Source organism: Bemisia tabaci, chromosome 3 (genome assembly GCF_918797505.1).
Source record: "Bemisia tabaci chromosome 3, PGI_BMITA_v3".
Taxonomy (NCBI): domain Eukaryota; kingdom Metazoa; phylum Arthropoda; class Insecta; order Hemiptera; family Aleyrodidae; genus Bemisia; species Bemisia tabaci.
Genome location: NC_092795.1, coordinates 54,253,311 through 54,279,258, shown reverse-complemented (window position 1 = coordinate 54,279,258; position 25,948 = coordinate 54,253,311). Strand labels below are relative to the sequence as shown.

At 41.6% G+C, this 25,948-nt stretch overlaps 1 protein-coding gene across 4 annotated transcripts in view; it reads right to left on the bottom strand.

The window, feature by feature from the left end:
* Positions 1 to 1,069: 1,069 nt before the first annotated feature.
* The window catches only part of CNMaR (G-protein coupled receptor), a 262,428-nt gene continuing 237,549 nt past the window's right edge, over positions 1,070 to 25,948 (bottom strand). For all 4 annotated transcript variants that reach the window (XM_019045463.2, XM_019045464.2, XM_019045465.2 and 1 more), the window contains 2 exons: positions 11,623 to 11,841; positions 1,070 to 3,039 (listed from right to left, as the gene is read on the bottom strand). In XM_019045463.2, the coding sequence (XP_018901008.1) occupies positions 3,036 to 3,039; positions 11,623 to 11,841 (223 nt within the window). In that variant the 3' untranslated portion in view covers positions 1,070 to 3,035. The remainder of the gene's footprint in view (positions 3,040 to 11,622; positions 11,842 to 25,948) is intronic.

The following is a 25,948-nucleotide window of genomic DNA, read 5'->3' as shown; positions in this document are numbered from 1 at the left end:
TGATTGCACTATTGTTATCAGCATATCAGCCCTTATCTATGTTATCAAAAATGTGTTTATAACCTCACAAACAGCTTCCCAACGGTTTGTGGTTTGTGCAGAAAATTGAAGGTTTTTCGGTGAAACTCGTTTGCCGTATCTCGGCAGGGAGGGCCGTCTTATCGATCAGGCAGGAGCTTCAGGCGTAAAGCCGCCTCTCAAGAGAGTTCAAGACATAGCCGACACCGAGCTTACCCCATCTGAGTCTTCGAGTGATGAGGATGAAGCACACCTCGAAGAGAAAGTGCGCATGCTACGCATTAAGAAACAACTAATTCCTGTTTCAGACAAAAAGCCGAGGCGACAATCAAGCAATGCCAAGCGTGGACGGTCAATCTAGAACAAACAGCATACGCTGTACATCGGGCTGCTGTCAGTATACCAAGGACAGATTTAGCTTGACAACAAACAAGGATTTGGCCAGCAAGGCTGCTTACGCTCCATCCAGAAAATATTTCAACGCTTCTCACCTTTTACACGAGTGTCATCTTCAGGGCATTACATAGGTAAAAAAAAACCTAACGAAAAAGGCAAAAGATCGAACATACCAAAAATGGACTGCAAAAGCGTTTCCTGGTATTCTTAATGTGGTGATATGATGATAGAGAGCGAGAAAAAATGGTGCGATATTGAATCTGTTAGTATAGATATAAACAACCTATAACTCGTCTCTGTCACATGTACTCGCTTTGTCTTTGATAACTGTTCGTAAGCCTTTGTTCAACTTTATAAATCGATTTCTTCCAATGTGAGTGTACTTTTTTGCGTTTTACTTAAGTACTATTTGGTGTCTATTTTTAATGTGTATGATCTTCTGCCTTTTTTGTTAGGTTTTATGTATCTGTAATGCCTTGAAGATGACACTCGTGTTGAAACGCTCCGGCAATAACATTTAAAAAAACTTCATTGCGTTTATGCGCGGCAAGAGACATGTTCAAATCGCTTGAGGTAGTTGGACCGCTTACTTGGGCTGCACTGTTATAACCACCCCTGCACCTGGAATTCGGAGTGCGATTTTGCGCAGTGTGGATTGTAATAAAGCAAATAAAAACCACATATAACCATCAAAATAATTTTACTTCCATTTCTGTTTCAATTTAATAAAATATGATAACAAATAGAAAATCTGAACGTTACATGACTAGTATTTACAAATAGATAGGAAACTGCTCAGCGGAACACATTCATCAATAGTCGGGTGGGATTGAGTATGGAGGTGCAAAAACAAGCTTCCTCCGAAAAATATTCGAAATCTGCAGAAACCTGACTGCTGAGTGTGAGACACGTAAATATTAGTTTAGGGAACGTTCTTGAGCTGCATTTTACGCGAATGAATAGAAGCGCAGTCCCGCCGCGCCGCACAGTGGATCGAGTAAATAGGAGAAATAGGACAAAATTTGGAAACTTTAAAAGCTCCATAACTCCGTGTATACGAAATTTTGAGGTTCTTAAAGCGGTTACATTAGTTTCCTCGTATGATTTCATTTCATGAGCACTCCTTGAAATTTATAATGTGACGGAATGAACATCAAAATTTGCGGTTTTAGTCATGAAGTTCACGTCCGACTTCTATTATAGACTCGATCCACTGTGCGGTACCACCCCTGCAGCTACAATGACTCCCTGGCCATTAGCTGTAATTCGTTTTGGCTTTTTTTCTGGACATGCAAAGCTCGGCTCACAATTCACCTTTCCAAAGAGCTTTTTTTGTAGGAGACATTCCGGTAGAGAGGGAGCTCTGCTTTTAATGCAGGAGAAAAATGACGGTCCAACGGCGCTCCTACATGTTTAACCCTTCGCTTACCAGAAAACCTACAGCAGAAAGATGTTGGGCCGGGCTTGATCCGGCTTTGAAATCCCTCTGGTTTTACTCAAAGTCGCTATACTCCTACAGCAACCCATCCGAGTACACTCATCTTATATTGATCAGTTCTGGCTTCAAAGTTTTCGTTGGGTGTGCTGCGGATGGACATCGGCAGAAATTTTTTGTGCGATATCCCAACAAACCTCCCGGCTCAGTTGACATTTGTTCGGTGCAAATATCCTAGTTGGTCTATGTAAACTAATTGCGAGCCATAAAAAACCTTAAAAAGGAAAATAGAGTGCTTAGCTGCGCGAAAAAAGTTTGCGGTTATCTCATGAAAGTAGGATTCACCAGGTTATTTTGATAATGTCAATATTCTGATTTAAGTTTCATGATTTTGATTTTAACTTTTTGTCAGCATCAGGATACAGCTTGACGGGGGTTTCGATAAAAAAAAGCCACTTAAAATTAATTAGAAGTGTATATCAAAGAACAATTCTTTGATTTATTCATTGAAAATTGACAGAACATGCTAAAATAAAAGAAACACAATATGGGGGATGTCGAGATAAAATAAAGCGTAAGTTTTGGAACACTGTGACAAGAAAAGGTGTGTAAAAAAAACTGATTTATGTGTTTCAAAATTTATCGACGACCAGAATTCGTCCGTTGTACTCAGACTTTGAAGTCTTACGTTCTACATGTGCACTGGAGACAAAAACACATTGGATCTAGAGTCCAAACTCTTGAAAACAATGACAAGAAAAATATTCTTGAGTCAATCGGATTTTTGCTTGAATCAAAACGAAATCCGCTTAAATTAAGAGGCTTGGGTTCTTGATTTAAGCTAGATTCTGATTGAATCAAGAGTACTTTTTCTTGTCGATGTTTTTAAGAGTCTGGACTCTAGATCCAATGTGTTGTTTTTCTTTCCAGTGTGGTTTTGAAAATCATAAGATGATATAACGACTTCCTTCAATCCCACACTCGTATTGCCTGCTGTTAATTTCTATTGAAGAGCAGTACAAAAATATAAGAAAAGACACGCGAAGAAGCAGTTCCTGACAACTATATGAATAAACCAAGATACAAGAGATTTATAAAAGTTGAGTCAGAGAATCTGAAGGACAGTTAGAGATAGAGATCATTAGGCTCAAAACTAGGCGAGAATGAAACGACGTGGCACGAACGTTCACCTGTGAACAAAAAATCCACAGTACTTAGTTTATTTAAACATGGTTGCCGTTGATTTTGCTGCGATAAGGACGCATAAAGGTTGGCCCGAAGACAGACATTGAAACCAAAAAAAATACAAAACAAAATGTGACACAACATCATTAAGGTGCATGCCCATGGATAAAGGTGGACGAGGTGAATGCGTTCGTGCGATTAGCGACATGAACTTACGGTCCCACGAGAGCTTGCATCCCAAAACTGAGCGTGAAAAATACTTCTCGGGGATACGAGCGTTTTCTCGCGTCCCTGCCTGATTTCCCATTATGGGTACTTTACCGTAACAACCGGTTTAGACACAGTGGTAAGTAGCGTATCTTTCTATATATATCTGGCCACTAAAATTATACTCAAAATATAAATACACAATTAGCAGAAAGTAGTAGACGCAGAACTACGGCTGTTTAATATCAAGAGGCTGTAATTGCTTCTTATGATGGAGAAAAAGAAGAGAAAATACAAAACAGCCGGTGCGTGTTCTTTAATACTTAAGTACCGTGTTACTCCATTTAATTTGGCGCACTGAATCATTGACGCTGGTGTGAATATATCAGGGGAGACTGCAGTGTGCGGTTTTGAGAAAGGTTGCCAGAAACACTAAAGCGCTTTATTGCAAAAACGGCTTTCGTTCCCCCCCCCCCCCCCCCCCTCTGGAATTTCTTAAGACTTTGTCTATTGATTACTCAGACTAGAGCGCTTTTTTACTCAAATTTTCAGACCCCCAAAAATTTTGGGGGAAGCTAGGGGGGGGGGGGGGGGGGAGGTGGGTGAAAGTCAAAACCTGTGAGCCTCGATATCTCTCAAACGAAGAAAGATATCGAGGTCCAGTTTGGACGAAAAATCGTCTAAAATTGCATACTTTAAGATTCCAAAGGCCAAAATCCCGATATCACATTTTTAAGTTAACATACGTGCTTAACAGTCTAGAAAATTTCTTTTAAACGAAGAATTTACAAAGATTTCAATTTACTATTTGAACCAACACCAGTTTTTTGAATTGTTCGTCTTTTTCCGCATCCAACGAGTGGTCCATTAAGCTAGGACCAAACGGTTCCGGAGTTATGAGCGATTGAAGTTTCCGCTGAATGCGCGCCGACCGATTTTCATGCGCAAAAAAGTCGGATTTGACTGTTATTAAAAATCAGATTGAGCGTTCCAACCGAGCAAAATGTATTTTTACGGGACTCTCGAGGGTCACTAAGTTAAGAAATTACAGATACTTCCAAAAACTTCACTTTTTTAAAATCACAGATCTGTTCAAGGCTACAGGCAAGTGGACCAATAATTCTCCGCAGGCTCAACGTATGACTCAAAATGTTCCTATCTCCAAGACTGGGGCTCTGTTGAATGCAAATCTGTTGAAAGTATGGTTGAAGAAGAAGAATTCAGGGATATGATGTACGAAGCTTGTCCCCAGTAACAGGCTACATTTTGAACAACTTTTTCAAGAAACGTTATACCAGCAACGTATCAGAGGAAGAAAGAACAATTGAAAACAATGTTCAGCAAAGAATTCTTAGAATCACCCACTTCTCTAGCATTCTCGACACTGATCATATTCCTCTGTAGACTTTGTTTACATTTTCATAGTATTTATCACTAAACCTCCGTCTTGAATGTTGCGTTCTTTTCTACTCCAATTTTTCTCGATTTCAATTTATAGAATAATGTGTTGATTCGTTTTGCTTTCATCTGTTGTTTATTTTGCATCGCGGTATTTCTTTATCTTGTTAAAGTTTTTCAGTGTTTTGTTTTCATAATTTTATATTTGCTGAAGATGGTATTTTTGTGCCGAAACATTTAGATCCCAATACAAAATGCGTGTTTTGGTAAACTGTTCATCCTTTATTATTTTAAATAAAATTCCCTGACATTTTCCTAACGAATTTTGGTGAAATTCCCTGACAATTAAAGGTGTGCCAGATTGCGGTAAAAGGAAATACTTAGAAACAATTTTTGGGCAAAATTTGTCGTTCGAAATGTCAAACCCATTCTAAAAAGTAATTAAAGGTGACTTGATAATTTTTCCCTGACATTCCCCGGTTTTCCCTGACTTTTAAAAATTCTCAGACATTTCCCGGCATTCCCTGCGACTGTGACAACCCTGTCTTGACTGTTTGAAGTCATTGTGGCGACAAAAGATATTCCACCTGGAGTGACCAAAACCTAATATTTCAGAGCTAACCCGCTTACGGAACGGGGTGACCGCTTCTTTCAGTGAGTGGGGTGACTAAATTTGACGAGGGAAACACCCTACCTGGAAAGTTCCGAGCTATTTAAGTAATTTCTAAAGTATGCGGGACTTTAACGAGACAAACTGGACGTATTTGGACCCCCTTTTGTCTCAATCCCACTTACACAAAGCTTGAAAGCTCTAGTTTCGGGAAACCGGAAGTCAACGAAAAGACCCCAGTGTAAACACATTACCGCGCGGTTAACGGTCACGCGTTACCTGGAAACTCGCTAATGCTATCAAACGCAATGCAACCTGGCATACCATTCAGAAAAACGAGAACATTCAATGGTGCGGCCAAACCGCTCATGGAACTAAAAAGGTGATAAAACACCGCATAAAATTGACGTAAGTAAACGAATGAAAGTTAACAAAAATAAGGGGTCGCCAAATCGACGGGTCTCTGATCTTTTCAATTATCGAGCAAGGGGGGCATGAGTGCCCAGTGCCCGCGGGACATAGGTTTCCCGGGGGTCTGCCGGTTTCGCAGTATCCTCATCGAGGCAACCTACTCAAAGTATATTGCAATCCAAGAGCAAAATTCAACGAAGTAACACGTATTGCCAGGCTCAGAAGAAGCGTATTTTCAGACAGCTTCGTTGAACAATTTTCCTGCGATACAAAAATAAAATGGCGGCGGAACTTTTTAAACGTCGCATCAGGGCGCTTACGATACTTTGGCCGAAAGGTAACGATATCAACAGAATTTACACCAACAGTTTGATGGCGACGTAAAATTGCAATGAATCGGCACAATCCTGCACTTCGTTACTCCGACCGGCATTTCGTTGTTGTCCGGGCGATCGAAGAGGAGGAACCGCGATTTCAAGAGGTGCTCTTGCGGCCTGTTATCAGCGAGTACCATTTGACTCGGACGAGGTACCCTACAAACCCCACGCTGGGGCCTCCCTCAAGAGTCACTATGTGGGTTGGTGCCCGTTTAGGACTCTATCATTGGATTAGCGGAACTCCTTTTCGCATGTCAATAGCTTCCGTGTATAGATGTTTGCTCGTGGTGGGGACCGGTGTCGCTTTGATGCGGCACCCGCGAAAGCCGAGTATCATCAATGAGCTCAGACCTGTGTCGTAGGGGTTGCGCTAAGCTACCACTCGACACCCCCCCCCCCGGGGGGGGGGGGAAGGGAGGGGGACCACACGGTAATCCGCCGAGTGAGATTACTCATTTGCTCTCGCTTAGCGCACGCGTTCGCTCGGTCGGCCTGACTCAACAATCAACAAGTTAATTGCTGAGGCGCCGCGCCACGCCGCACGGTGGATCGAGTCGGTAGTAGAAGACGGGACACAATTCGGAACCTTTAAACACTTATAACTGTGTCTAAAGAAAACTTTGAGGTTCTAAAACGGGTCCCATTGGTTTCCTCGTGTAATTTTTCGCTACGAGCACCCCTTGAAATTTAAAATGTGACGAAATAAACATCAAAATTTGCATTTTCAGTCAAAAATTTCATGTCCGACCTCCTGATGGACTCGATCCATTGTGCGCTGCACTATGGTCCCATAGCCAGATTTAAGCGGCAATTAAACGAAAAGATGAAGATAGGGAAAGTCCGATGTTAAGATGTAGATCGATAGTACATACTGCAGGAAAGACTTCTGTGAAATATCACTTCGATTGAGGCACGAATAAAGATGTGACAAGCCTAAGAAGTGCGGCGTGCGGGGCACGTTTGAATTCGATCTCGTCACGTCCCGACCAGAATGTCACAAGCACCATGCGACGTTCCAAAATTTCTTCCGCCATTTTATTTTTAGACAGAGAAATTGTTGGTTGAATCTGTTTAAAAACTTCACTGCATTTTATCGGCAGCACGAAGAAAATACAGTGAAATTTTCGAACAGCTTCGTGTTGAACAATTTCTCTGTAAAAAAATAAAAAAGCGGCGTAAATTTTGAAACGTCGCAGGTGATACTTTGACCGGATGGTAACGATCTCAGTTGCCGAGCGAACATGCTATGTTGAGGGGTTTGTTTTTGTTGTTTCGCTGTACCTGAAAATGTTTGGGAACCTGACCCACAAAATGTTGGGTGTGTTGAAGATTTTTCGTGCTCAACTATTCTTTTCTTCGTACCCCCTACTTGAAGAGATGTTGCATGTGTGAGAGATTTGCGATTTGACAATTGATTCTTATGTAAAAGTTTGCGAGAAACACGGTGGTGCCACTGGTTTTCCCTGAAATTAACTCCCAAGCTCAAAAAAAGCTCTCAAGTTGAGGCAAAAATGGAGGGGATATTCCACGCTATCCTGAGAGTTCACGTCTACATCAAGACAAACTCCCCATGCAAAGATAGGGAGCAAATACATTGACGGGCTGCCACCTTATATTTGGGGACTATAAACTGAAATCACGGCAACCCTGTCAATGTATTTGCTACCTATCTTTGCATGGAGAGTTTGTCTTGATGTAGAGGTGGACTCTCAGGATAGCGTGGGATATCCCCTCCATTTTGGCCTCAACTTGAGAGCTTTTTTTGAGCTTGGGAGTTGATTTCAGAGAAGACCAGTGAGACCATCGTGTTTCTCGCGAACTTTACATAAGAATCAGAAGTCAAATCGTGAATTCCTCACACATTCAACATTTCCATTAGGAGCTGCGACTGAAAATGCTGAGCTTAACCTGAATTCAACACATTTTAAAGCACCAATATCACTGATAGTCGCAAAAAGTTGCAAAAGTTCTTTTTCAGGATTGAAGTTGGGTGTCCGGCCACATTGCCAAAGCTCGGAAAAGATTATGCTCAAATTGTATGATTTAGGTCAGTGACTCACGCAGTGTCGCATGTATTCACAATGTACTTCACACACCCCCGTAATTACAGGGCCGGAGAGCCGCTGCCGCGGAACTTGGATGGAAGGCGTTCAACCGCACAACTAACCCGGGGTGACGAGTTGTTAATCGATCGGAGCCGCGCGCGTTGACGCGACACGGGCAAAATGCTAAGTACGAAACTGATTCATCGGTGAACGCAACCACTTCCGCCTGGCGGCATTCCGGGGCTTCCGATTCTCCGCAGCGAGCCGCAATTCGCACATAACGTCGTCCCTCTAACGTAAGGGCGTATCTCGATTGCCACGTGAGCCCTGTTCTTCGTAAAGCTCGATGGTTTCCGAGGCTCAAGTGGAAATGGAGATACGCCCTTACACTAGAGGAACGACGATAATACCAGGAACGGATGAGTTGAGTTCCTACGCGCGGCAGGATTCGAGTTGGGCTGTGGCGAGAGGAAGCACCATGGGAGCAGTAGGGTACCTGTACAGTGTACATGTGCGGGAGAGTATTGCTAATCTCTGTGCCGCTCTCTGATTGGTTCAACAGTTTTAGGCTATCATGGAACTCCAAGCGATAGTTTTGATGCTGATGCTACTTGTCGACACGTTTCCGCGTACACTGGGAAAAAAAAACACATTGAATCTGGAGTCCAGACTCTTAGAAACATCGACAAGAAAACATACTCTTGATTCAATCAGATTTAAGCTTATATCAAGAACCAAGCCTCTTAATTTGAGCGGATTTCCTTTAGATTTAAGCTTAAATCTGATTGAATCAAGAGTGCTGTATCTTGTCGATGTTTTCAAGAGTCTACACTCTAGATCCAATGTGTTTTTTTTTTCCAGTGTACTATCAACAAAAGGTGATTCCAACTCAAGAAAAATTATTGGGAAATTTAAAGAGGTCTAAACTCTTTTCGGGGAAAAATACATAGCTTCGTGTGCTTTTAAAGCGATTGGGTTTTCGATACAAAATGGGAAACCGGACATTGCGTGAAAAGGTGTATGTTTTTCCGAAAAAATGTAAACAGGAATGATTTGATTTGTCTTGATGAAACGTTGGTAAACAAAAATACGCGTCCGATTCGTGGTTTAACTGACGGTACAGTTCAAGAGAATCTCAATACTCCGACTAGAAAAGGAGGCAGACTGATAATTCGCGATGCCGGCGGAGTTCATGGATGCATTGGAACTTCACCTCTCATTTTCCCGTTGAAGTCCGCAAAAGACTATCACGAGGAATTGGCTAGCCCCTGGTTTGAAAATTGGCTTTTAGAAAGTTTCTTGCCAAGTTTGCCTCCTGGAAGTGTGATAACGCGCCGTATCATTCGCGAATCGTCGACAAAACTCCAACCACAGGATCTTTGAAGGCAGATATTCTCCAAAGGTTGCTGAATAAGCGTATTCCGAACTCAGCAAAAATGAAAAAACATGAACTTCTTGAATTGGTGAGTAGGCTTAAATCTCCAATTTCCAATTACTTTTATAAAAATAGGGCAGCTGAATTGGGGTTCAAGGTTATTCGTTTACCGCCGTACCATTTACACTACAACCCAATTAGCCGTGCTTGCACCCAGAGGAAGCTCCAATCGTACGTAAACGCACATCTTCCGCGCTAGGTGAGTTTTAAACTCACAAGTGAAAGATCTCGATTCGCATGATGCGTTCGACAGAAAAGCCGTGTTTGCAACCATAGGGATCTCCAAAACCACGTAAGCGCACGTGTTCCGCGCTTTGTGTGTTTTAAATTCACAAGTGAAAGATCTCGATTCGCATCGCCGTGTTTCCACCGATAGGGATCTGCAAAAGCACGTAAGCACAGATGTTCAGCGTTTCGTGTGTTTTAAACTCACAAGTAAAAGATCTCGAATTGCATGATGCGTTCGACCGAACAGCTCTGTTTGCACCCCCAGGAATCTCCAAAAGCACGTAAACACACATCTTCTGCGTTTTGTGTGTTTTAGATTCACAAGTGAAAGATCTCGAATTGCTTCCTGAGTTCGACCGAGTAGCCGTGTATGCACCCAGAGCAAGCTCCAAAAGCACGTAAACACACATCTTTCGCGTTTTGTGAGTTTTAAACTCGCAAATGAAAGATCTCGATTTGCATGATGCGTTCGACCGAATAGCTGGGTTTGCACCCTCAAGAATCTCCAAAAGCACGTTAACCCACATCTTCCGCGTTTTGTGTATTTTAAACTCACAAGTGAAAGATCTCGAATTCCGTTATGAGTTTGACCGAATAGCCGTGTTCGCACCCATAGGGATCTGCGAAAGCACGTAAGCGCACATCTATTTTATTTTTGTCTGAAAGTTTTTTGACAAATTAATTTATTCATTTCAGGAGAGTTTTCCCCTCAAAATATTAATACATATTTTCCAGGATTTTGATTATATTCCATAGACAAATTAGAATAACTCGCAAATACCAACAAATTTTAGAAAAAATCACCATTTTCTGTTGAAGTATGCACATTTTATTTGTAAGTCTAATTACGCTGTTCCAAATAGGGAACCATCAGCACAATTGACTTACTGCCTACTGACAGTTCGTTCAGTAAGTCAGTCTACAGATGCAAGTCAACTCATGGATAATCAGGAAGACTGTGTTAAGAGGTATGTAATTTATATAAATGGATTAACTCAGAAACCTCTTTCTGTAACAATATACAGCCTTTTCATCGTTCAATCCTCATAGTTTTTAGTCACAGTGAAGCGGCTTGCAGAGCGAGTAGCGGGAAAAGCGCGGAGCAATTTTTTGGAGGGCAGGAGCCCTGTGGCTGACTGCGAAGGCTGGCTTCAGAGAGCCCAAAGCAGCCGTGACAGAAATACATAACACATTAATACATGCGTGTGTGTACAGACCTAAGTATGCAATACAAAACTGAAAAATGGGATATTGGTACCACTGCATAGAAAAATGTTTTGCAAACATTTTGCAACCAAAAATATGCTGAAGTGTAGAACCAAACAGCAGTTGTGATGGTTTAAAGTTTACAATTCAAAAGATGTAATTGAAAGAGAGAGCTACGTATTCAAATTTTCACTTCATTCTGCCATTTTCAACGTAACAACCGGTTCAACAAAACTAGAGAACGTTATGTCATTAAAACTTCTTCTCTACATATACACTTAAATAGAAGGAAGTAAAACCAGTCGCATTTCCATGGCAATTTTCAAGTATTCCACCTTCTCAAACCATCCAACAGTTTAGCTTCAAATTTTGTGCATGAACCTTCGTTTGTGCCAGAAATACTGAAACAATTTTCGACAGGAATGTTTGATGGAACAGGTGCGATTTTGAAACACTGCATTGCAGATGTGACCTTTCCTCTTAACTCCATCTAATTATCTCCTGCGGATCATTTTCTAAAATGTACATCGAGGTTCATTTGAGCATGCGGCGCGCGAAAATTCCCGGAACCGTCTCCGTCAACACCGATGCGCCTCGCAGATTCATGGTTGATTTGGTCGACGACAAATCAAAAACGTTGACTAAACTGTATGGAACTGAACATCACTTACTCAGAGTAATGAAGTCTTGATAGCTTTTTACAAAGATTTCGAATCATCTGCCATAGACAGCGTCTAAATGTGATCCCACACATTGAGTACAGGAGGAAGTTGACACTAAAATTCGTGTAGTACAGCACCATGAACAACTGTTGGATGCACCACAGTGTTTCAGGCGTGTTTTGTCGCCACAGCGAGTACCAAACAAACACGAACAGCCGGACACCGTAACTGAAACAGATTCATAATGGTACTTGTTAGCTTGATATATGAAACATCAAAAGAAGAAAAAATCGAGGGTCGGGGAATTTTGTGTGACAACCAACCCTAGGAAGCCATAGCCGAGTCAAATTGACCCGACTGTCGCCTCTGGAAGAGTTATGGGGTCGGTTCACAGCGGGTTCAACCCGCAGTTTATGCCTCGTGTCATCGCGCCTTCAATTTTGTAGATGCGATACGGACATCCATCAAGCACAAATAGTTGTATCCCTGCGCCGTCGTTAAGGCGCGTTGAGGTGTCTCTCTTACTTGAGTTTTCAGAAACGTTGAAGTTAAATTGGCTCAAAATATGGTATGATTCCTTCATCAAAAAACATGTTGAAAAAGAAAGTAAAACCATGTTTAGAGAGATTTCAAGCGCCCGCGTGTTTAAAAATTGGTGTGTTGGTGGGACTTCCATCGTACCAAGGGTTTTTTTGTTTTTCTTCTTTAAGGGGGAAGGGAGACCACTCCTAAAAATTGCAAGCGATAAATTTAAGGACGTAATGAATTCTTAACTTTTGTAATGTTTAAACTTACAAATCTAAGAGAATACCGTTGACCTTTGTTTGCATTTGCATCGTTTATTCATTATCTCACCTGTACACTAGAAAAAAAACACATCGGATCTAGAGTCCCGACTCTTAAAAACATCGACAAGAAAAGGTATGTACTTTTGATTCAATCAGAATCTAGCTTAAATCAAGAACCAAGCCTCTTAATCTAAGCGGATTTCGTTTTGATTCAAGCAAAAATCCGATTGGATCAAGAGTATTTTTTCTTGTCAATGTTTTTAAGAGTCTGGACTCTAGATCCAATGTGTTTTTTTTCCAGTGTATCATACATTAAAAAATGTACCAGCTTGTCAGTTCAACACGCTATTTGACTAGCGTCGTCAACGCTAGTCAAATCTCGATAATTTTTTACAGGAGTAAAAAAAATAACGGTAGTCGTAAACAATACGTGACCGTTAGGAAAAGGGAGTCGGACGACTTGGCGTTGAGAATCGGGAGTCGTTGGATCGTGTGAATTCTTTAATTAGCTTAATTAAAAAGAAGCATAGAACCGAGCGGAGACAAGTAATCGGCTCTCTTTTTTTTGAAAAAAGAACCTAAAAGCGCAAAGGCTCTGTTTATCGCAGGACAGCGCTTTATCGCAGCCAGCGCCGGCAGCGTGATATGGAGGAATGAAAAGCGGTGAGAAGAAAACGGAAAATACTACGAAGGGGAAAAAGGCTGAAAGTCAGCTGCTGCAAGAAAGGATAAACCTTCCCCCGTCGACCCTTGAGGCTCTTTAATACGGATGCAATCCTAAGATTAATACACGACTCTCCGAACAAAGGGAGGGCATGCAGCGGAAATTATAACGACATAGCCAGTTTAACGGTTGATGAAGAAGATGAGGGGAGTGTTGCCGTCGTGACTAAATAGAGAGTCGCGAAACTTCGAGTTTAGCTCCCGTTCAAGCTTAAATTAACAGCATCAATTCTCTCACTCTTGATGCTGGATGAAAATATTACGCATGAATTGTACCTCTTGTTGCCTCTTTCCAGTCACTTAAATATTATATAGTTTTAGAACTCCTGGAGTCTGTGAGCCTCGCCATTCCTGTTGGAAGAAGGAATGAATATCTACCGAAACTGAAGGAATCCATCCTCAACGACATACAGGGTGTTTCAGATTACCCGTACCAGGCCTTTTTCTCGGTTGGTTTAGGTCGTACGAAGTCAGAGACCGCGGGGTTGAATAGGGAATTGACCCCAAGGAATCCGAATTTTGTGAACCCGAAACCCCTCCACCCCCCCTTGGGAGGTAAAGGGGGGGTCACGATGCTAAAAGTCACGGTTCCCGACCGAATTGCGGATCGATCGAATCAGAATTGAAAAGCACGGAAAATTTCACGTGGAATTGACCCCTAAAAATCCAAAATCGGACCATCCAAGGCCCAAAAATGATCCCCTATAAAGAGGGGGACAGTACCCCCCTCCATAATTTCTCTTTGGTCTCAAAATTGACGTAAATTCTCCATACAAAGACAATTTCCCAGGTAATCGACCTCGAGAAATCCAAATTTCATGGTCCCGAAGCTCCTCTAGCCCCCCTTGGGGGGTAAACGGGGGGGCCCAATTTTAAAAATCGGGGCTCCTTTCCGAATCGCAAATTGATTGCATCCAAATTGAGGAGCAGAACACATTTACATCTTAAGTGACTCCTAAGAGTTCTAATTGACCCCCCTGAATGGCAGAAAGTAACCCCCTGAGGAAGGGGGCCTCGCCCCCGCCAAACATTTCTCAGGATTCCTCTTTGGTCGCAAAATTGACTTCGATTCTCCAGAAAAAGACAGTTTCCCATGTAATCGACCCCGAGGACTCTAAATTTCATGTTCCCTGAGCTCCTCGGGGTCGATTACATGGGAGACCATCTTTTTCTGGAGAATCGACGTCAATTTTGCGACCATTGAGGAATCTTGAGAAATTTTAGGCGGGGGCGAAGCCCCCCTCCTCAGGGAGTTACTTTCTGCCGTTCAGGGGGTCTATTAGAACTCTTAGGAGTCACTTAAGATGTAAATGTGTTCTGCTCCTCAATTTGGATGCAATCAATTTGCGATTCGGAAAGGAGCCCCGATTTCTAAAATTGGGCCCCCCCGTTTACTCCCCAAGAGGGGCTAGAGGAGCTTCGGGACCATGAAATTCGGATTTCTCGAGGTCGAATACCTGGGAAACCGTCTTTTTCTGGAGAATTTACGTCAATTCTGAGACCAAAGAGAAATTATGGAGGGGGGTACTGTCCCCCTCTTTATAGGGGATCATTTTTGGGCCTTGGATGGTCCGATTTTGGATTTTTAGGGGACAATTCCACGTGAAATTTTCCGTGCTTTTCAATTCTGATGCGATCGATCCGCAATTCGGTCGGGAACCGTGACTTTTAGCATCGTGACCCCCCCTTTACCTCCCAAGGGGGGTTGGAGGGGTTTCGGGACCACAAAATTCGGATTCCTTGGGGTCAATTCCCTATTCAACCCCGCGGTCTCTGACTTCGTACGACCTAAACCAACCGAGAAAAAGGCCTGGTACGGGTGGTCTGAAACAGCCTGTATTTACGGATAGGGATTCCTTCTACGCCAAGTGTAAAGGGATTGAAGATGCCCAAAACGTAAGTTAAAGTTTTCTCAATGTAGAAATTAATAATGCAATGTTTCGATAACGCATATTACATAATTATTTCGCAACGACTCGAAACACCGCTACTTTCGTGATGGTTTCTTGGCATCAATGCATCTCGGATTTTTGTGATTCTGAATTCTCTTTTACCTTATTCTTCAGACAACCATCGCACCGAGGTTTTTTCAGGTTTTCAGTTTTAATTCACTTAATTAGTTTTTCTTGTTTCCCGTTTATTTCAAGTGTTCTGTACACTTGAACTGGACCACTACATATGACACAGTAAAAAGAAGTAGAGTTTGTAAGATGATATGAACATTTCCGATCAATTGTGGCCATACCTCAATTAATTACGGTGGCACCCCAATTAATTAGGTTACTAACCCGAATGTTGCCGTGAACTTGAGTTGCGATACTACCTCAATTAATTGAAAATCTCCACATCATCCGATGAATTCGGGTAGTACCACAATTTTAAGGGGTAGCCCCTAACACTTTTTCCCGTTGATGAAACTCGAACACCGCGAAAAAACGGTTCATTACGGTTTTCCGAAAGTTTCTTGAGTTTAGTGGGACTAATTTGATTCTGCAAGAGCAAGTCAACCTTCGTTTCCTCATCAAAATATTATAAGGCGTAGCAGGAAATCATTTTGAAAATTTCCAAGATGAGTATTTACGTTAACAGCAGCGTTTGTTGTTGATCTACACATCAGTCAATTCGAAGTTTTTTTCTCCTGAGTCACTAAAATTAATACAAGGCAAAATGGCCGCTCATCTTTTCAAGCGGTTGAACTTACAATGAAGAAATTATTGAAAGCTACTATCCTCATGAGGAGCCAATATGTTGTGAACTCTGAGGAAAAGAGCCCGCGTCTCTAACCTCTCTCTGGCTCGCAGCGTCTCTATAGGATCTAAAAAGAGGTAACGACAAACCTCTATCTAGGTCGACGTTACTTAAAAAAGTAGATCTCCACAAATGATGTTGTGGAGCCCATCGATCCCATACTTATTCGAACAAAATTACTGGCACGTCTGCTAAACAGTTGCCCGGAGACAGAGATCACCGATGAAAAAGAACGGTGAAATGATTTCGATAATAGCGCGAATTTAACTTTTCTGTATGATGATAATGAAATATGAAAATATGATGATAATGAAAAGATATGATTTAGAATCAAAACTTTCACGACTCGCGCTGTCATGATTTTCTTATCAATGACAATAAATTAAATTCGGTTGCACCCAAATCGCCGTGATTGCAATAAGTTTCGATTTGATCGGTGAGGGTATCGCGACTTTACCGACGTCGAAGTTTAGCATTATTATCGGATGAAAATGGCAATTACATCGCATAAAACAACAAAATCGCAATTTTAACGGCAGCTATGCATCTCAATAAAGTCAAACAAAATATCGTGATTAATTGAGATAAAATTTACATTTTAACAAACGCGATTTTAAAGAGATAAAATTGAAACAAGATTGAGGATAATCGATCAGATGTTGATGACCCTAGCGACTTTATATCGTCAAAAAATCACGACTCACTTTCAAAATGTTGCGATTTTCTCCTTGAAAGATGCTACATGGACAGGAGCAGTAAACTTAGAGAAGGCTTTTGACTCGGTCCATAGAAGACTCCTTGGAAAATTTGGCTTCAGTGAACAGGCTGAAAATCTTAGTTCTCGGATTGCGGGCTGACTGTTAAAATGACCCAATTAAAGCGATAAAATCTGTGTGATGCAATTTATCGACACTCCAAGCACAGAGAGAAAACTTAACATAAAACCTTGGTTAATACGGGAGGTAAATCACAAAATAACCCAAGCTTTCAGTTGACTCTGCGATTTTCTAATGTACTCATTTTTTTGGCGCTAAAATCGCCACAAATAGTACCAAAATCAACACAAAGTTTGGGTTGGTTTGTGTTTAACTTGTCTAAGTTAACCGTGAGTAACACAAGAACACCAATATTTTCGTCAATGTAGCCGTTGGAAGTTACGACGCACAGGGGAAACCAAGTTCGAAGATTTTTCGACGCTTATAGGTTCCTCTGAAAACGAGCGGTTCGGTATGATTACAGCACACTAGATCGAGTCATTTGGAGAGGTCGGACAAAATCTGGAAACTATGAGAGCTTATATTTCTGGAAATATGAAACAAAAAAGTTTACAGAGTGGACTGGTTTTTTTGTGTAATTGTCATTCAGAGGCACCCTTGGAAATGGAATTTGTGACAAAACACACAAACAGGGTGTCTACTAAATCAGGCTGGTCAAAAATAAGTACTTTTACAGTACTTTTTCAGTGCATTCTCAAGAAATTCAGAACCTCCTCCGAAAGAAAAATTCCGTACTTTTTCAGTACCTCCATTTGACGAAATTCAAAAAATTTCAAGAACTTGAAATCACGACATGAGTGACGAAAAATCAAAACATTCCGGACCTTTTTGCAGAATTTCCGCACTTTTTCAGTACTTCCGGACCGCCCTTAAAGAATCGGTACTATTTCCGGACTTGAATAACCCGACATGAAAATTAGACATTTCAGCCACAAATTTCATGTCCGACCTCTCGTATTAGTTCGCTCCACTGTGTAGCGGTGGAAATTGGAATCTGAAGCGGAAAAGGTGTGTTTGGCAGCGAGGATGGAGGTTTCAGCTTGACTCGCGGCTCCATGCGGCTTTTAATCTACCTCGAACCTCACTTAATTGAATCAGTTTAGATATCCCGCGGTCTACTCTCCGCGGCTAGGTAAATGTCCGAACACGCGTTTGCAAACAAGTCGCTTTGGAATTTTAAATGAAGGATTAGTTTCCGGGCTGCCGGAGGGGAACTTCGAAATCGATAAAGCAACCAATTGCCGAGTAACTTCCACCCTGCATTTTTGAGGTTGCATGCACAAACGGCTACTTTCCTCACAACAGCAAGTGCACGAAAAGCATTCCGTTTTACTTCAAAAATTGAGATTCTTCTCAGTTTTCTGCACATTGATCCATTCAACCCATCATCCGCAGATATAACGCTAGCGGCGAGGACCCATTGGGTCAGCTGCGCTGGTCAGAGAATTGTGTTTTCATGCTTATTTCTTTTAAATTAGCTAAAAATAATAAGATCCGTCAAAACAGCAACTTTCCACGCCCAATAATGACCAAGACATCGTCCTCTGAAAAGTCGGGTTGTTGACGTCATCCACCGCGGAATAATGGAATAACTGTTGTTCATGTCTATGACAGTTGAAGATGGAGGAAAAATTGTTCAAAGGATTGACTTATCACTTTTTGAAGGCAAAATTCGATTCCTTAATTTATTCTTCTCTTTACAGGCATGGTTGCAATGTTTATCCAATGAGGTAGTTGAGAACGGCAGGTAGGAGCGAGCAGCAGCAGAGCTGAACCGTTCATTTGCATCTGACGGCACTCCCATCACAACGATGTGCGCTGATGCAAGTTGGAGCCATCGATCCTATGGGCACAGCTATAAAGCAAAATCTGGCAGTTATAGTTATTGGAAAGCATACGAAGAAAATGTTGTATCTCGGAGTGAGGAATAAATATTGTTGCACTTGTGGGGTGGCTCAGCGGCGGCATAAAGTAGCTCCAGAACACACATGTTTTAAAAATTGATCGGCAGTTCTACTGGAATGGAAGCAGATATAGTGGTCCACGGACGGTGAGAAATGTCATGGTGTACGATACAAGATTTTAATTGGATATGACGATTCCTCTTGTTACTCCAGGATCATTGATGAGGTTTCATACGGGTGGGAAGTTGAAAAAATCAACTGTCTAAATCACCTTATGAAAAATAAATCCAAACGTTTGTATGGACCGGCTGGCTCTCTCCGCGCGAGGTATAATCGAAAAGAGAAGGAGTGGCTGACAACCAGCAGAATAAACGGTATGCTGAAGTATACAAGGAGAGTCTTAATGTTGGAATGGACGAATGTGAAGTTAAGGTATTAAACGAATTTGAAAAAAATCTTTTGTGGTTCTGTGATAAGTGCAATATGAATACCATGATAGGGATAGACGAGCTGTTGCATAGATGTGAGCATGTTTATTCTTAATGTTGGCCTCCTGTGGTGTAGTGGCTGTAGCGCTGGCCCTATGACCAAGAGACCTCGGGTTCGATTCCCGGCCAGGTGATCCGAGTTTCATGGTCTCAGGCAATGGTCACCTGGGGCTGGGGTAATGAGCGTGGGATTAGCCAATGGGCTATTTTGAAATTGGTAAAAAAAAAATAAAAAAAAATTCGTAAGTGACAAAGTGACTAAAGAGCAGGTATCCGAGAGGGCAATTGTCATCGAAACAATTCGGCCACATTTCGTAGGTGACCATCAGAAATGCTCTCCGAAGTATTGCTTGAAGAGTGGACAGTTAGACAAGCTGGACCTAGACAATACTTTCTTGTGGGCTTCGCAGGACGAACTGGAGTACCTCACAAATTTCTCCAGCAGCATTCTGGAATGTCAGACAACGAATGTTTGCGAGGGCTTCATGCACCTGATCACAAAGTTTACAGGTGGAAATCAGGTGTTTCATGGCCGTAGAGCATCCAACATGTGGGGAGTGTTCGGAGCTGGTCTACTTTCCCAATTTGGCCAGTAGTGGAGATCCAAATTCTTACGCCACATTTGCAAGCATAGCCAAAGCAGTTTGTAAAAAAAAGCTGATAAAACGCGCATGCACAAAGTGATGAGCCAATCGAGAAGAAGGTTGGACTTGCAGGCGGATCGTGAAAATTACATAGATCCTACTTTTGATGACAAACCTCTCCCAGAAAATTAATGTCAATAATGAAGAATCTTACAAAGCGCTGACAAAACTTCTTCCAGGAATAGACGCAAACAATGAAAACGGCCAAAAATCGAAAGCCACTGAAGATTATGGCCCAACGTAAGGAAGATCTGCCGGAAGATGTTCTGAAGAAAAACATGGAAAGGAGACTGACATTTTTACAACTCAATGATGAAGAGCGCGAAGCCCTTGAGAGGAAGACGATTGGTCAATCGAAAGGTAATAAAGCTTGGGATGGTGCACGAGAGGCTAGACTGACAGCCTCTGACTTCGGCTTTGTATGCAAGAACAAGATCAGACTGACTTATCCTGGCGATACCCTGGCAGAGCTCCAAAGATAGAAGCTTGCTTTTGGAAAAGCTATCGATTGGGGGAGCGACCCCATTACGGCTATGGTAAAGAATCGATTACTGCCAACATAGGGCCTTAAGGCGGATTCCGGCATCGCGAACCTACAACCGAGTTGAATTACGTAATTATTGTACTTACTATTTTCACCTCAACCGAGTCAATCTTTGTAATTTATAGTCTTCATAATTATTGTCTCTTTAAATCTTATTTCACCACTTTCATTGTAAGTGTAAATGTATAATGCTCTGTATTTTGCGATAATAAACAAACAAAAAAAAAAAAGAATCGATTATCAAGGTGGTCGTCACGAACATCCTTCTTATCGATCCTTTTCTATGGGTTTAAACGGCAGAGCAATCGATAAATGGCAAAGCACGCCAGGCCACTGATCGTTAATTCGAACGAAGGGAAGAGTCGAGGTGGCGCCCAATTATTTTGTCAACAGGGGTAATTTATCGAGCACCCACGCGACGGAACAACCGGACGATAAATAGGGACACGTATCCATTGAGAGTGGCGAAACTAGGTTCGACCGGAGCGAATGGCGATGTTGTGCCCTTTCTGGGAGGCGGGGAGGGAAGGCCAGGTTCAAATGGCATCAATGTCACCGTTTTGCATTCAACGAGGGCGCTGAGGGCGCCGCACAGTGGATCCAATTAACGGGAGAGATCGGACAAAATTTAAAAACTTTAAACGCTTAAACCACCGTTTAAACAAAACTTAGAGGTCTTGAAGATAGTACCAATGGTTTTCTCCTAAAATTTTCTGTAAAAATAGACCCTCGAAATTTTAAATTCGACAAAATAAACATCAAAATTTGCAGTTTCTGTCAAAAATTGCATGTCCGACCTGATGACTCGATCTACTGTGCGACTGGCCGTACCGTGAACGGTGAACTTCACTCGCAAGCATACACATTAAGAAACATTGAAAAAATACTCTGTGCGTGGAAACCGTACGTACGGGCTGCATAGACATACCGTCCGCGTTCTGGGCGGAGCACCCGGAGCAATGTAAGCTACGGCTCCAGCACCCGGAGCTTCCAGCCTCTAAGCCCGGACCTGACGGTATTTTTATACAGCCCGTAACTTTTTTGTTCAGTGAGGAGTGCTCAAAAGCTTGTTTTAATGTAGGTAGTAAAACACGAACCAACAAGAGCGGTTTCTTGATATTTTTGGGCTAGTTTTCCCTGTGTCGAGTCGACCGAATCTTGGTGTTGAAAAACCTGCGACCTCGTTAAAAATTCGTTTAGAACCCAGGGTCGAACCTGGATCACACTGGTGGGTGAATTCCGGCCACGAGGTTCGAGAACCAACCCGCCAATCTAAGTTTTAAGTAGCTAGTCGCTGGCAGTGTTTTATTGACAAAGGGAAAAGTTTCGGAGTGCAATGAAAGGACTCAAAGTTCGGGATGAGCTTTGGCAACGAATCCGGACGAGAGACCTGAGACGAAAGTCAAAAACAGACGGAAACCACGACGACTCGAGATTATTGTCACCTCCGTGGCCGTATGAGTCTTCAATGATCGTTGCTTAGGAGGAAAACCACATTTTTAGTTGTGGCAAAAGGCAGTTGTGTGTAAAACGGCAACCTAATCTGTTCAAAAATGATATAGGGGCAAAAAGGCTCGAAAATGGTCTTTTCGAGCTTGCTGAACAGTGCGATATTTCTGAAGGCTCAGTACATACAATTTTGATTGAATAAGTAGACATTTATCGAGTTTTAGGTACACTTGCTCCTTGATTGTTCTCCGTTTAACAAAAATCCAACCGCGTGTCAAGTTCCCTTTAGCTGCTTAAACGTTCTAACAATGATCCTACATTTTTGGATGGGATAATTTTTGGTGACAAAACTTGAGTGTACGGCTACGATATGGAGCCGTAACTCCAATCATCTTTGTGGGTTGAAAAAGGTAGTACAAGGCCGAAAAAAGGGAGACAAATTCGGTCAAACATAAAAATCGCATGACACCCATGAAGTTGCCTTACTTTAAACAACATACTAACGAAGCTAATTAGGATTTTTAAAATTTATGAATGTAGAGTTCTTAAGTATATTTTTAGCTATCAGGAAAGTCCAAGAAAACCTATAATTCGGACGCATTTTGGGCTAGTTATCACCAAAATCCTGTTTCGAATCTATCAGACCTCGTATGTATTAATGTTAATGGACCACTAGACAAGGCACGAATTCAAGCATTCTGATACATGTTTCTTAATCAGAATTTCACGTAAAACACAATGCGCGCAACGAAAATTACTGAAACTAACTTCTGACGAAGATATTAACCTTTTTATTTCACATTGGTTACGCGGATTTTGAACTGCCCGCTCACAAGAAACTCAAAGCTCTACGTGAGTCAAAGCGCGCACTACAACAGTTTCAGCAAGCCTTTCAATCGAGCACTGTTCATTTCCCACCATGTGTTGTTCAAATGATAAGCAATTTGCTATAGCTGAGCCAAAGCGTCAAAATTGTGGTTGCCAGATTTTCACATCGCAGAGACTGTCACGATAATATTCAACGCGCGATGTGAATCACGTAGAGCATTGAGTTTTATTGAGCGGGTGGTTTGAATTCACGCATCAGGAATCATTAAATATCTTCGTAAGGAATTGATTTCGGTAATTTTTGTTGTGCGCATCGTGTTCTACGTGAAATTTTGGTTAAAAAACATGTATCAGAATGCTTAAATTCGTACCTTGTCTAGTGGTCCATTCTCACATGCTGGCTCTCAGCTCTCTACCTTGTCGCTTTGGTAGATATTTGAAGAAAATAAATTGCCTTGAACGTTGGCATCAGTGGCTACACACAGTAGTGACTGAATGATAAGTGTCACGCGGAACTTGATCGGGAAGGCTGATATTCGAGAAACTCAAGCAGAACTCAACGACGTGACGACCTACTATTCCGATATATCGGGGTTAATTCCCGTACGGCGACGTAACAAGAGACCAAGTCTTCCACTAACCATGAAAAACGAGGCAATTCAAGGGCAATAAATTCCAAGTAGTGATGCATGCGCTTCGGGTTGTCCTACCGCCGTCGATATCCCCCTCTTTCTCACAGGGTGGCAAGCGTCATGTTTAATGTGACAATACAGATGAATCTTATTTGGATTGCACTTTACAAAAATAAACCAGGAGCATTCCAATGTCGCTAAGATTGTGCATTTTTCATTACCTTGCAAATCTAAACTGATCATCTATACAAAGTTTATCTTTACTCTCAATAAACTATGAATTCAAGAGGAAAGTTATCCTTGTGAACATGACTTTCTTCATTATTTCAGTAATTTTGTGGCAAAGAATGTACGTTGCAGAATCCTAGCAACATTGGAATGCTCTTGGTTCCTTTTGGAAAAATACAATCAATTTAGCGTAGTATCTTTTGATTTTACAGAAATGATTGAATGAGAATAGCGATTCACACCACTGCAAAGTAAGTTGGAAGTTTTGTTACAAATTATGTGAAAATGTGCGGTAAATCAGGTTGAAAGTCAAAGAAAAGCAGAGGAGAAATGGAGTAGAAATTTTGATGAAGTAAGGAAATAAATTAGAAACAGAATACGTGAGAGCAAAAAGGACAGAAGATAAGGTTTTTATGTTTTTACAAAATAGCTGATAAGCTCCTGTGAAAAAAATACCTGACAAAAGATGAGAGATGAAAATTGAAACACTAGCCATCACTTTAGCACATTGAACGGGAACAGATCATTTACAACCATTCCATTATCTCTCTGTCGAGATGAGTTTCGCTAAGCAGTTTGAAGTCAATGATTATAAACACAACTTTTTCCAGCAGAAAACAATCAATCTAGGTACGTAGGAAAGTATACTTGTAAATCTGAATTTTCTTTTCGATTAAAAGCCAATTTGAGGCGTTAAAACCTTAGATGTCAAAGCCGGGTCAAATAGACCCAACGCTTGCTAAAAACACACACCCGCCGGCCGGTTGTATTTGGCATGTGAATACGAGCATATGCCAACAAATACATACTGGAAAAAAAGTCAGACATTGAATTGAAAGAAATGAGGAGTCTATTGTCAATACAGCCGAAGATAGAAGAGACGCATTCGGGCCTCGCTTTTTAACTTTCCTCCAGAATCAGAGCTATACCCTCTAGTCAGAATGGAGCGGAGTATTGCCATCGACAGTTCACGCTTCGCGGCATCGCGCCTTCAATTTTAAAGACGCAACACGGACATCCATCAAGCACGAATAGTTGTATCTCCGCGCCGTTATTAAAGCGCGTCTTTTCCTGGGCTCTGTGTCAATGTTGTGTTCGTTCCGTGTATCGGCTATGATAGGTATTGAAATTCAAAAAATTACAGTGGAGTGTGTTCCTCGAAAGAGCTAAAGCAAAATAAATATCCTCTTGGCGGGTAAAATCGGACGAAAACCTTGTTGGGCACATCAAAAAAGTCTGAAGAAATCCATTCCTTGGCGCGCAATCTGCGTAGTTCGTAACTCGCTTTTCCAAGTTTCTCGCGTCTGCGGGCAGTATTTTTCAGTCACCACCGACCAGGTTTGCACAGGCAGAGGAGTAAGAAAAATTAACTTGAGTAAACAAACAGTTTCACAAACTTATTTCATTATATAATTTTAATCGTTTTTCAGCGATTGTTCCCTTTTTCTTTCTTTATTTTACGAGAGCATTGAATAAATTGAAATTTTACATGAGCAGAGTTTATAACTGTTCGAGAGATTGTTTGATTATTTAGGCTTGATCTCTCCCCAGGCAAGCCCGACTGTAGGTAACCAAGAGAGACTGCCCCAAAAGGCGGTGAATTTGAGAAAGCGTGTTACGAACTACGCAGATTGCGCGCTAAGGAGTGGTTTTGAAACTCTTTTAATGTGCCCAACATGATTTTAGGTGATTTTATCCGTTGAATGAATATTTAGTGGACTGTATCCCTTGCGCACAACATATACCTATTAAAAGGTATAGGACACATGACGCAACGGTCCAAGGAAAAAAGTTCCAAGACCATACTTGATCATTTCCTCCTTTCATCAACGATGAAATCGTCTGATCTAAGTTACGTAGATATAAACGTCAATCACTTAATTAATAAAGCGCAACGACAAGACTGGCAATACTTCAAACAAAAACAACGAGTAAACTAATTACACGACATAGCGTTCAATAAATCCAACAATGAAAATTTCACTAAGCTTTCTCCCGTTTTCAAAGCCGCGAACGTGATGTTCAGACCCAGTCCTTGGCTGCCCACGCCATGGGGTTTTTGTACAATGGAAAAATTATGTACAAACATAATTATGATGGAATCTAACTTAATTTCGCATCAATTGAAAATATTCTAGGCAACTGGACATTCTTTCTACCGCAATTGCCACCCCCGTGAAAACACCCCAAGTAAAATACCTCTCTCCGGAGATTTTAAATTGCATTAATGAAAATCTCAGAAATAGTCCGATCATTCGATTCAAGGCAAAGGCGATACTCATTCAGATGACTCTGAAGGTACCGACGATAGAATCAGTGAGTGGCCTGGCGTACTTTGCGATTTATCGATCAATCTGCCATTTAAACCTATGAAAAGGATCGATTAATAGGGTGTTTGTAGCGAACACTTAAATCGATTCTTTACCATAGCTTCAAATGGGAAAATATCGATACTCGATCATTCACGTCTCGTCACTAGCTAGAATGGATAGTAAAGTCCAGACTTGATATCAAATACCAATAAAATGAAATGGTAAGGTAAGATTCAGTAGCCTCCGTCAGAGACACGCGACGGGTGGGGCG